We start from the raw sequence: 12,898 nt of genomic DNA, 5'->3' as shown, positions 1-12,898 counted from the left end.
CATCGCCCAATGACTGTAACCCAGTCAGTTTATCTTTAGGGACGGGGAAGCTTCGAGAAACAATTATTCAGGATACAATTAGTAGTAACACAGAAATGATGAGTTGTTTGGGAAGAGCCAGTATGGATTTCTGAAGGGGAAACCATGTTTGACTAACTTGCTGAAGTTTTTCTTAAAGAAGTAACAAAGGCTTGATGAGGATAATTCTGTTGATACAGTACACTTGGGCTTTCAAAAGACATTTTGTTAAGTATTGTGAATACTTCACAGTACTGCACTGTAGGAAAGATGTGAACACATTGGAGAGAGTGCAAAAGTGATTCTCAAAACTGGTTATAGGGATGAGATTCTTTTAGGAATAAGGAATCAGATTTTATTGTCACATGTACTCAAGCACAGGGATACAGGAGTACACTGAAAAATGTACAAAGTCACCGTGCCCAGTGCCATATTACTTACAAATGCCCGTAGATATAAAATCTTAGGTATAAAAAAAAATAAAGAAATAAAGTTAGAAGTTCAAAATTACAGTCCTTCTTAAGTGCTAAGCCATTGGCCAGGTAGAGTCCAATACCAGCAGGATGCATTTGCTCCGGGTGAGGGTCTACCTGGGTTGGGCCCACTTTCCATCTCCTCCTCAATGGGCTCATTTCTCATTGCACTCCTCTGTGCTGGACTTGCTCTCCTCTACCACAATTCAAGTAAAAAGTAAGCAAACAAGAACAAAATAAAAAGACAGAAAAAGAGAAGGAACAAAAAACCAGTGGAACAGATGTGTCCTGAGCTCAGGAATCCTCTCTGCTTTAGTTGTCATAACTAAAGTCATAACTTACAACTTTAGTGTGAAATTAGATTGGAGAGGTTGGGACTGTTCTCACTGGAGAGAAGAAGGCTAAGAGGAGATCCGATTTCAAATGTTTTTGAAACCATGAGATGTCCGGATAGAGTAGACAGGGAGGAACAATCACCCTTCATAAAGGTATCAATAACATGAGGACACAAATTTATAAAGCGAAGCTGTGAGTGTCTCAAGAAAAACATTTTTTTTTGCCAAGACTAAACACAGAATGAAGTTGAGCTCAAGAGGGTCTGACAGAATCCATGGTGAGAAACAGAGTTAATGTTGAGTCCAAAGACCTGTCGAGTGAGATTTTACAAAACACTTCAGACTCAGTATTAACCTTGTCTATTAACAGTGCCTATCTTTTGGCCCTTCATTTACCACAACATTTCAGCAGCAGTCAGTCAATCTTGTCAATGACTCACTCACACAAGAACACAAAAAATAAGATTATGAATGTACCATATAGCCTGCCAAGCCTGCTTCACCATTCAGTGCAATCATAACTGATATTGGACTTCAATTCCATTATTCCATGAGCTCCCATATCATCAAATCCCTAAGACACTAAAAATCTGAATACTTTATAAGCTGGCATTTATAATGATAAAGTATCCACAACTCTTTGTGATGGAAATTCCATAAATTCACATCCATTGGAGTGAGGATATTTATGCTCATCTTAGTCCTAAATAATTGGATCCCTAACCCTGAGGCTGTGTCTCTGTGTTTTAGATTCTCCAACTAATGGAAATAGTCCCTCAGCACCCACCCTATCATGAATCTTCTGGATCTTGTATGTTTCAATAAGTCCATCCAGTCTTTCTTAGAAATCACAGAGACATTAAAATATTCACCTTTGGTGTCCATAGCAAAACATTTACCCTGTCCCATGTTGATTGGTATTACTTCAACTTTGATCTGTTGTGTCCAAGTGATGTATACTTGAGTCCTTCTGGCCTGGAACTGGAATAACCATTGAATCAATCTGTATTTGAGTAATAGCTACTGGTTTTTATTCTCCCTTGTTAAAAAACACACAATTCCAAATCAGACTGAAGATCAAACATAACTGATGAGTAAAATTAGGCTTGGCCTGATCTTAAAAAAAGATTAAATTCTAGTATGAAATGTATCAGAACAAGTGTTTGGATTGAAATGCAATCATGTATAAATCTCCTTTCTAGTCTTCTGCAGTGAAGTGAGTTCTACCACAACAAAGGCAAAGGATATGAAAAAAAAGGTAAAATGAGCTAAGGTACAGACCACTGTGATTCATGTTAGGTCAGATCACTCTAATTCTCTCCTCTTTATTCTCTACTTTGAGCATTGGAATGTAGATGTCAACTAAATCAATGTGTATTCTGTACCTCACAAATGGATGTTTCCACTTTGGAATTAAAAACAATGTCTTATCAGATAAGAGTTCATGTTCTGGGTATCAGGTTAATTCTTTAATTATATTGGCACAACTCAGACTATACAAGCCTGTAGCTCCCTGCTGCAAGTCCATAGCTCCCTGAAAATGGTAACACAAGTGGAAAAGGTGGTAAAGAACGCATTTGACACGCTTGCTTTCGTCAGCTGGGACACTGAGTCTAAAACGTAACAAGTCATGGTGCAGCTGTACAAGACATTAGATAGGCCACATTTGGAGTATTGTGTGCAGTTCTGGTCCCCACGCTATAGGAAGAATGTGGAACTTTAGAGAGTGCAAATGAGGTTTGTAAGAAAATTGTTGAGATCGTGCGTTGCTGGAAAAGCACAGCAGGTCAGGCAGCCTCCGAGGTGCAGGAAAATTGATGTTTTGGGCCAGAGGCCTTCATCAGGAATGAGGTTGTGAGCCTTGGGGGTGGAGAGATAAATGGGAAGGGTGTGGGGCTGGGAGAAGGTAGCTAAGAGTGCAATAGGTGGATGGAGGTGGGGTAAAGTTTATAGGTCAGAGAAGACAGTGGAGCGGATAGGTGAGAAGGAAGATTGACAGGTGGGACAGATCATGAGGGGGATGCTGAGCTGAAAGGTTGGAATGGGGTAAGGTGGGAGGAGGGGAAATGAGGAAACTGGTAAAGTTCACATTGATGCCCTAGGGTTGAAGGGTTCCAAGGTGGAAGATAAGGCGTTCTTTCTCCAGGCGTCAGGTGGTGAGGGAGTGGTGATGGAGGAGACCCAAGACCTGCATGTCCTTGGTAGAGTGGGAGGGGGAGTTGAAATGTTCAGCCACGGAACAGTGGGGTTGGGTGGTGCGGGTGTCCCAGAGACGTTCTCTGAAGCGCTCTGTGAGAAGGCGTCCAGTCTCCCCATTTTAGAGGAGACCGCACTGGGAGCAATGGATACAATAAGTGACATGTGTGAAAGTACAGGTGTCACCTGCACTTCCACATGTCATTTATTGTCACCTGACTTCCACATGTCATTTAAGTGGTATATATGCCTCCTGGAACAAAGTATCCAAGTAACTTTACCCCTTGTTGTTGTATGGTGACTGAAGTTCAGATTCACTCCTGCCTCCAAGGTGTAATGCAAAGACACTTCTCAAAAGCATTTCCATACTATACTCTAGAGGTTCTGGAACAGCCCTACTCAAGTTGTTGCACTGCTGTAAGTTTAAAGTTGAGGTTAGTATCAGTATTTGAAAACAAGAATAATATCGGACAATGTTATAAAAGAGGCAGTAATGTATCAGACTGTTTAACACACCTCTCATAGCTCCCACTATCTGCATGAGAAAAGCTATACCAAGTAGAGTATAAACAGTGTATCATGGATTGTTGTGCAAGTTGCTTTACGACCCAAAATGAATTTCACCCCTAATTAAGTCATAAATGGCTACTATAAAATGCCTGAAAAGGACTCGTTAACTTGTCTTTATTGTAAAGACCAGGATATCTAGGAGAAACAAGTGTTGAAAAAGCTTTGTCTTCCCAGACAAGGTCAGGCCTAAATGGGAACAAACAATCCCTTCTCCTTTGCTACAATAAATCAGACACTGATCACAAAAAACATAACAAGGCAGATCAGCTGGAGTTTACAGTGAATTGAATCCCTCCAGTGTGATAAGGGCAGAAGTAAACAAAACGAGTATGAGCATGAATGTGTTGAATGAGTACAAATGTCAGAGGTCTACTTCATGAAACTATACAGCGCAAATACAACAGATGTCCAGACCAAAAAAGCGATTCCAAAACAGAAATGCTTGATTAAACACATTGTTCATTTCATGCTGAAAGCTTAAACTAGCAAATGAGTAGTTATGTTAATTAGGATAACCCTGCTGCAACAGTACTAGTTCAGAGATATTATCAAGTAGTCATTTAAAATAAACAAGCAACTTTATTATGTTCAGAACTAGAGCAGAATAGTTCCATAGGAACAATGATTAGAATAAGTATAGAATAAGTATAATTTAATCTTGAAGACGTAATCCCTAATATCTGATTAGTGTGCTGATGGTCCAAAAATTCCAATCATGATCGGAAATCCTAATTCCATTCCACTTCAGACAAAAAAAATGCAGATACATTCAAATGACCTCTGTTCTGGAAATTTGAGGACAGGAGTCCCTGAAACAGGGTAGACCTGTCTAAGAGTCCTTGGAGTTGGGAAGAGAACCATCATCAAAACCAGGTCCACTTTTGGAGCAGCAAGTGTGCAATGTCCAGTGATTTAAATGTGAAGCAGTGCAGCCAGGTGCTTTGACAGCAATTGTGTATGTAATGTAAGTGAAAGTAATCATAGGGATAGGACAGTAGGGTGTCAGTTAGTGAAGAGGTTGAAGGTTTCAGGTCAGGGGAAGGAAGTGTCAGGTCTGGGGTGTCAGGGAGGTCAGGGGTTGGAGGTAGTTGAGGGGTGTCAGCAGTTTGTCAGTTTAATAGTTACCCAGGAGTTGGAGTAGGTTTTCAATCCTTCAACTTTTCCTGGACAACAGTAATCTTAAGTGAGTGGGAACTCTCAGAATTATTTGAATTTGGCAGCCTTTTTCAGAGAATTCCAGGAAATTGCTCACTGGAATTTCCATGTCCTGGGAAATTTCCTCAGAGTCTGCTACGTTAGGAATTCTATGTAGTCTCAACATGCAACTTGAGTCGACTGTGCTTTGACAACATGTCACCATGAAAAGAAAATTAATATTCAAGACAAATGTCTCCAAAGTTTACAGTCATTTAAAGAACACCAAATCCAAGGGGATATAACCTTAAAAAGAGACCGAGGCTTTCAACAATGTTTGAAGCAATCCAATCAATTTTTCAAGGGAAATGAGAGAAAGGGCTTGCATGGTCATGGGGGTAGGGTATGGTTGTGCAATTGGCCCAATTACATAACAGAGAGCCAGAAGGCACTCAATAGATGGAATTACATTGAGATTATGATGCCAAGAAAAGTTAGTAAACCTATCTTCATGAAAGATAGGTAGAAATTTAGAACTCCTTTCCTTAAAACACAGTAAATTTTCAATCAAATAATAACTTTAAAACTGAGATCAATAAATGCTTGCTAGTCCAGTATTTGCAAGATATGAAGTCGAAAAGTGTGGCACAGCAGGTCAGGCAGCATTCGAGGAGCAGGAGAATCGACATTTCAGGCATAAGCGCTTCATCAGGAATGAAACCATGTGGACAGTTGGCGTTAAGATATAGATCAACCATAAGATAAGAGTAGTGCATGGCAGAACAAGTTTAAGAAGTTCAATGGCCTACTCCAACTCCTACTTTCTGAACAGGTATTGTCTATGTACATTTCATATTCAGTAAGGATATGCATATGGGACATGGGGATGAAATAACCTCCCCACAAGTATCAGTAGATAGCTCAAAAGAAAATCCATGCAACAAACATTGTATCTGAATAAGATTTACAGCATTCACAGGATAAATAACACCTCTACAAGTAACCAACTGCTATGCAACCACTACACTCCACATTTTTCTGTTAGCCATTAATTCCAGCCATTTATTCCATCCAATTGAAGTTAAACACCAAAATAGATGGGGAAAGAATTCTTGCAGATAGAAGTGCCAAGCCTGATTCGTACCCAATAAGTCCCAGAATACATTATAATCTGCAACCATAAATGATCATTGTTTACAAAACTAAGAAACTTTTACAGTGTACAACAGTCTTTGTATTCTCCAAGACATTTGAGACATTCACAAAGGCAAAGTTATTTGATTCAAGTCAATAACTCCTTAGCCTTAATTATATTTGCAGTTGGTGGATGTTTGAACCTAGAATCTTCAGAGTGGAAAACAAATGCAACTAACTAGTCAAGTTGACACCAGGTGTTTCAACTCAGCAGCTGAGAGAGCCACTGCTGACTATAAATTCAGAACCAACTTCTACTTGTCACAAGAACCCTATCTGTCAAGTGGTTGCAACCCCATGGCAAAGTTGTTGATGAACAGAGTGACAAATGCAAATGAATGCTATTATTCATAGTCTGCAAGCAGCTTTATATATTGGATAAGGCAAACATTTTGCCACTGGTATAACATAATGAAATAAATTGTAAGCTATTCAAAAACTGCTCCAAGGCTTCAAAGTACCGCATTTTAACTACAAAGAATTAATTATTGAAGATTATATTGCAAAGCGATGTAATGTGCTGTGTGTAGCTTGTTAGCCAAGCACTGTCTAATTTCTAATCAATAAGGTGCAACACACTCGAGACTATAAAAATTAAATACTTTAAACAAGTGCATCAATTCCACCCACCCATATCAATATGTACCACTATCCAATTTCACTAGTGAAACAAGGTCACAAAAACAATACAGTAGTCACAATAACAATACTAAATGACTGAAAGCAATACCTTTAAACCTATCTGTTCCTTTGCTGATAATTCAACATAATATTTCCTAAAGGTTGCTAAAATAAAATCACACTACATTTATGATATGTCCACCAATCGATTTCTACATCCTATGTTTAGCTAAGAAGAAGACCAAATAACTCAAGCTATTATCTCTAAAAAAAACTGCCACTGGAATACATTAAAGTGATAACATAACTGATTTAATTATTCATTAATAATAAATAAATGAATCCAGTTTGTATCACATTTTCATTTCCACCTATCATTGTTACTGAATATCTGAATAAATCTCAATTTTTACAGACATCCTTCCACACAGATGCAAGCATGAATAGAATAACAAGAGCTACTCAAAGACAAAGTTGCTGTAGACCTACTGGATAACAGGGTTATTTTCCTAATTAGACAGACGACTCATGGTGATTTAACCTGAGGGCCACCAAGAGGTTGAGTAGATGAGTCCTTCATGGTAATCTCAGCCAGTGCAGGAATCAAACACATGATCTTTGCGTTGCTCTGCATCATATTCAGCAAACTGAGATAAGGAATACACCTTATATTCCTCCTATCCAAGTGCATAAGCTCACGCTTTCCCACATTGTATTCCACCTGCCACTTCTTTGTCTATTCTCCTAAACTGTCCAAATCCTTTAGCAGCCTCCCAAATTCCTCAACACTACCTGTCCCTCCATCTACCTTTGTGTCATCTGCAAATTTAGCAAATATGCCCTCAGTTCCTTTGTCCAGAGTAGTAATGTATAACACGAATAGTTGTGATCCCAACACTGACCCCTACATAATTCCATTAATGACCAGCTGCCATACCGAAAGGGACCTCTTTATCCCTGTTGCGGACTTAGGAGGCAATGGCCTAGCAGAATTATTGGTACACTATTAATTCAGAGGTTCAGGTAATGTCCTGGGGACCTGGGTTCAAATCCTGCCATGGCAGATGGTGGAATTTGAATTCAACAAAAATCTGGATTTAACAGTCTTTGGATTATTGGAACCATCTGGTTCACTAATGTACTTAAGGGAAGGAAACTGTCATCCTTGCCATCTGACCTACATGTGTCTCCAAACCCACAATTGTAATTGGCTCTTAAACTGCCTTCTGGTCAATTAGGGATAGGCATTAAATTTTAGCCTAGCCAGCTACACCCTCATCCCGTGAATGAATTTTTACAACTCCCCACTTTTGCGTTCTATCAGTCAGCCAATCCATGCCAGTACCTTGCACCTAATCTCATGCGCTTTTATCTTATTTAACAGTCTCCTGTGCAGCACCTTGTCAAGGCCATCTGGCAATCCAAATAACTTATATCCACTAGCTCTACTTTCTCCATTACCTGCTTTAAAAAATTCTAACAGACTTGGCAGGTATGACCACCCCTTGGCAAAGCCGTGTTGGCTCAGCCCAATTTTATCATGCACTTCCAAATACTCCATAATTTCATCCTTAATAATGGATTTTAAAATCTTAGCAAAGACTGAGGTCAGGCTAACTGACCTTTAATTTGCTGACTTCTACCTCCCTCCCTTCTTAAACAGGTGTGTTACATTAGCCAATTCCCAGCCTTCTGAGACCCTCCCTGACTTCAGTGATTCCGGAAAGATCACCACCAAGTCAACAATCTCCTCCACTTTCTCCTACAGAACCCTGGTGTGTAGTCCATTTGATCCAAGTGTATTATCCACCTTCAGACCTTTCAGCTTCCCCTGCACTTTTGCCTTAGCGATGGCCTCTACACTCACCTCTCCCCCAATTCTTCTAAAGGTTTGTTACTGGTGTCTTCCACCAAAGAAGACAGAGGCTAGGCACTGTATCAGTTCCTCTACCATTTCTTTGTTCCCCATTATATGGGTGACACAGTGGTTAGCAATGCTACCTCACCGGACCAGAGACCTGGGTTCAACTCCCACCTCAGGAAACTGCTTGTGTGGAGTTTGCACATTCTTCCTGTGCGGGTTTGCTCCAGTTTCCTCCCCCAGTCCAAAAACGTGCAGGTTAGGTGAATTGGCCATGCTAAATTGCCTGTATTGTTAGGTGTAGGGAAATGGGTCTGGGTGGGTTGCTCTTTTGGAGGGTTGGTGTGGACTTGTTGGGCCAAAGGGCCTGTTTCCACACAAGTAATCCAATTATTATTTGTACAAGAACACTACCACTGTAGCACAGTACTCTCCCAGACAAGTCACTGTTTTCACTGTGTGTTTACACAGGGGCGGAGAGAGACCACCCAGTGAGAAGTGTCTGGACCCTGCTTGCTTCAGCCCCCAATCAATATCTAGGCCCTGCCCCCATCCATCCATCGCAGCCAGTGCCTGGATGGACCCTCCCCCAGAGTCAAGACCTTCCTACAGACACTGTCTGGACCCACCCTCCCTCAGCCCTAGCCAATGTCTAGAGCCTTCTCCCTTTCTGAAGCAGTGCCTGGGCCCCTCTCTCCCTCAGCCCCAGCCCGGACCCACCCTCCCTCGACCCCAGTCAGTGTGTGGACATTCCCCCCCTCTGGCCGGTGGGCGGGCAGGGTTACCTTGCCTCCATGACGGGGATGAGCTGCTGCTTCATCCACCTGACGTCCCTGGGGGCCGAGTCATCGAAGGACATGAAGACCAGGTGGGTGTGAGGGGGGAGCCCGTCCACCAGGGCGACCAGAGACGCCGGCGAGCTCCAGAGGCACTCCAGGAAGCCGGACTTGTTGGTGAACGCCTGGAAGATGAAGGAGCGCTCCGGGACGGCCGGGTAGCTCAGCCTTCCGTCCAGGGTGTCCAGGCTGAAGGGAGGCGCGGCCATGCCGGGCGTCAGGCCCAGGCCGCCGTCCGCTCCGAGCGGCGCCTCGGCCCCGGAGCCGAACTCCTCGGCGTTGACCCGGGGCATGGCGAGGCCGGAGTCGTGGCCGTACACCGTGTGCTCTTTAACCTTCCACAGCCTCTCGCAGCCGAGACAGCCCGCCGGCGGCAACTGGGCCCGGGACTCGCTCCCCGGGAGAGCCCGGCTCAGGCTCAGGCTCAGGAGGAGAAGCTGCAGCGGGCCCCAGGCCCCGGCCGTGGCTCCGAGCCCCCGGGCCATCGCCACAGTCAGTCAGTCAGTCACCGAGTGTCGGCCTGAACTCGGTCACCTCTCACTTCCCCTCTCTCAGGGGGAATCACCAGACACAGCCTGACAGGGTTTATTCTGCTCTGCAGCCTCTCTCTAGTTTTGTTTTGGTTGTATCCGCCTGTTTAACGGGCCGGTGAGTTACGGCACAAAGTGATGTACAAGTTCTCGATGTTCCCGTCCTTTTTTTTTATCTTTTATCTGTTTGGTGTCAAGTTCAAGGAAACGTCTAAGAATTCGGATTTGTAGCCAGGCCAGCTCCTTCCAGGCAACAGCAGCCGCCCTCTGAAGTTAACCATGAGGACTGGGACCCAGTTCTGAATGTTCACCGGCTGTACTTGGGAACGAATAAAAATAAATTACAGGAAATCTGAAGTGAAGGGGGCACAATTAGGTCAACCTGTTGGGCAGGGTTTCTCAGGGCACTTTTTGTTAGTTCTTCTCAAAGTTTCTTCAAGATGGCACCAACATGGTAAGGTAGTTTTTGGGCTGGCCAGGGCCCATCTGCTCCAGGCTGGCAGCATTGTTTTCTCTCTGTACTGTTAGTCTTTTCTTTTTTCCTTCTCCTCCTCCTCCTCCTCCTTCAAGTCCAGAGCAGTGTCAGCGGGGTGTTGGCTGCAGTATCAGCAGCATGGATCAGGATTCCTGGTGGTGACAGTGTCTGGAACCGGAACTCCTGGTGGCAGTAGGCTCAGAGCCTGGATTCTTGGCAATAGCAGTGCCCAGAACAGAGACTTCTGGCGGCAGTAGGCTCAGAGCCTGGATTCTTGGCAATAGCAGTGCCCGGAACAGAGACTTCTGGCGGCAGTAAGCCCAGAGTCCAGATTCTTGGCAGTAGCAGTGTCTGGATTAGGGACTCCCAGTGGCAATAGGCCTGGAACCTGGATTCTTGGCAGTAGTGGTTCCTGGAACCTGGAGTATTGGTGGTATCGGCAAGGTGGCAGCAGAGCTGGGGTCTCCTGGGGCATTGATGTCGACATTGCTGTTCCTGGAGTGGAACTTATTGAGGACAGAACACCTTCCAGCCATCTTGCAGAAGTTATGCTTGAGATCCCAATTTCACCAAAAGATGAACTCTCTAAATTATTTCTTTTTACCCTTGTAACTTAAAATGGCTCTGGATTGTGGCAGCAAAACACTTTTCATTCAAACTTCAAGATATGTGACAATAAACATTCATTCTTCATAATTCATCCATTCATTCAAGTTGGTATTGCTGACAGGGTTAGCATTGATTTCCTGTTGAGTCTCTGATGCTTGACCCAATGCTGTTAGATCAGGATTTTCATGGCTTAGCCCAGAACTGGTGATTTGTATATGAATTTGGTGACAGTGGTGGTGATCCTTCACATTTGTTGACCTTGTCGTTTTGGATAAAGATTGTGGGTTTGCAGACTTTTTTTATAAAACAGTTGCCAATTTGCTATTATTTTGTGCACCTGACATGCAGAGCACACCGCGCAGCAGCTGGAGAGGGAATGAATATGTAAGGTGATCAATAATGGTGTTCAAGTGCGCTAGTTTGGTCTGAATAGTGTAAAGTTTCACAAGTGTTGTTTGGAGCTGCATTCATCCACACAAGTGATTGTAACTTGTACCATATAAACAGACACAGTCAGAAGACGAACCTCTTGCTGCAGAATACTCATGCTCTGACCTGCTCCTGCAGCTCTGGCATTTATGTGGTCGGGCCAATTAAAATTCTGATCAGTGGGATTGCTATGGATGTGAAAATCACAAAAGTAAAAGCAAAATTCTGCACATGCTGGAAATCTGAAATTAAAAAAAGATGCTTTCGAAACTCAGATCTGGCAGCATCTGTGGAGAGAGAAACAGTGTCAAGATTGAGTCCAATGTTCTAAAGAAGAATTCTTGGACTAGAAGCTTTACCTGTTTGCTTACACATATGATGTCATAACTGCTAATTTTCTTTAGTAATTTGTTATATAAAAATCATAGAATTGAGTTCTCCAGTTTCAAATAACTTCCCTTCACATCCACATCCAGCCCCTCCACTCCCCATCCCATCTACTGCTCCCTACCACCAACAGGATTCATTCCTCCCATTGACCAACCAAATCATACCCTCTACCTGTCTTCACCTATACCCTCTTCACCACTCTGCACCTGCTACCCCCTTTACCTGCAGCTTCCTCCACACCCACCCCCAGTCCTGAAGAATACTTACACCCGAAACGTCAACTTTTCTACCACCTGATTCTGCCTGGCTTGCTGTGTTCTTCCAGCGTTTGCAGTTTTTTTGTCTCTAAGGTTCAGAAGAAAGCAGTTCATCGTATTGTGTATACACCTGCTCTTTGAATTAATATTTTGACTAGGTGCCATTCTGTTGCCTTATCCCATAATCCTGAATGTAATAAACATTAAATATCCCTTTCAATATCTCAATTGAACCTGTCTCCTCTGCACTCTCAGGCAGTGTGCTTCAAATCCTAACTATTCACATTGCGACAAAAGTATTTCCCACATCATGTTTTGTTTGTTTTGCAAATTACTTTTATCTGTGTCCTTTTCTGTGCCTTTTATTCTTTATCCTTTTGAGAGGGAACAATTTCTCCCTATCTAAGCTATAGAGACCCCTCATGATTTTGAAAACTTCTATTAAGTCTCCTTTCAGCCTTCTCCTCTCTAAGGAAAACAATTACAACTTTACAATATATCTTCATAACTGAATAGTTTCATGTCTGAAGACACTTCCTGTAAACTAAAAGTGCATCTGCAATTGGCAAATGCAGGCCCCCACTGATTCCTGAAATGTCAAGACAGATCTGCTGATGACCGGCAAGAGCCCATATAAAGTTCAAGGATTTGGCAATGTTCACCTCATTGATAATGTCCTTGCAATATAGTTTGTGCCATGAAGTTGTACAGAATCTTAGGCAATTTCTGAGTTTCTCTGTGAACTACAATCATTATTATGAAGGCTCTTAACAAAGTGCTACCAGTGTACTCTTATTGAATAGGCTGGTGCCTTACTGTTAAGGCCTCCATATCTGCACGCAGGCCATTCAGCCTATTGAGCTTCCTTTGCCATTTAGTACGAGCAAATACTTGCATGTCTTTTATGTGTACCAGCCCATAATCATTTACTACATTGACAATCAAATAATTATTAGCCTCTCTTTAATAA

At 42.7% G+C, this 12,898-nt stretch overlaps 1 protein-coding gene across 1 annotated transcript in view; it reads right to left on the bottom strand.

Moving 5' to 3' along the window:
* si:dkey-256h2.1 (uncharacterized protein LOC337520 homolog) overlaps positions 1–10,091 on the bottom strand; it is a 246,445-nt gene extending 236,354 nt beyond the window's left edge. Inside the window, exon 1 of the mRNA XM_060824762.1 lies at positions 9,188–10,091. Coding sequence (XP_060680745.1) covers positions 9,188–9,723 — 536 coding nt within the window. The 5' untranslated portion in view covers positions 9,724–10,091. The remainder of the gene's footprint in view (positions 1–9,187) is intronic.
* Between the last annotated feature and the right edge of the window lie 2,807 nt (positions 10,092–12,898).

Source organism: Hemiscyllium ocellatum, chromosome 5 (assembly GCF_020745735.1).
Source record: "Hemiscyllium ocellatum isolate sHemOce1 chromosome 5, sHemOce1.pat.X.cur, whole genome shotgun sequence".
Lineage (NCBI taxonomy): Eukaryota > Metazoa > Chordata > Chondrichthyes > Orectolobiformes > Hemiscylliidae > Hemiscyllium > Hemiscyllium ocellatum.
This window is presented reverse-complemented; position numbering and strand designations above follow the sequence as displayed.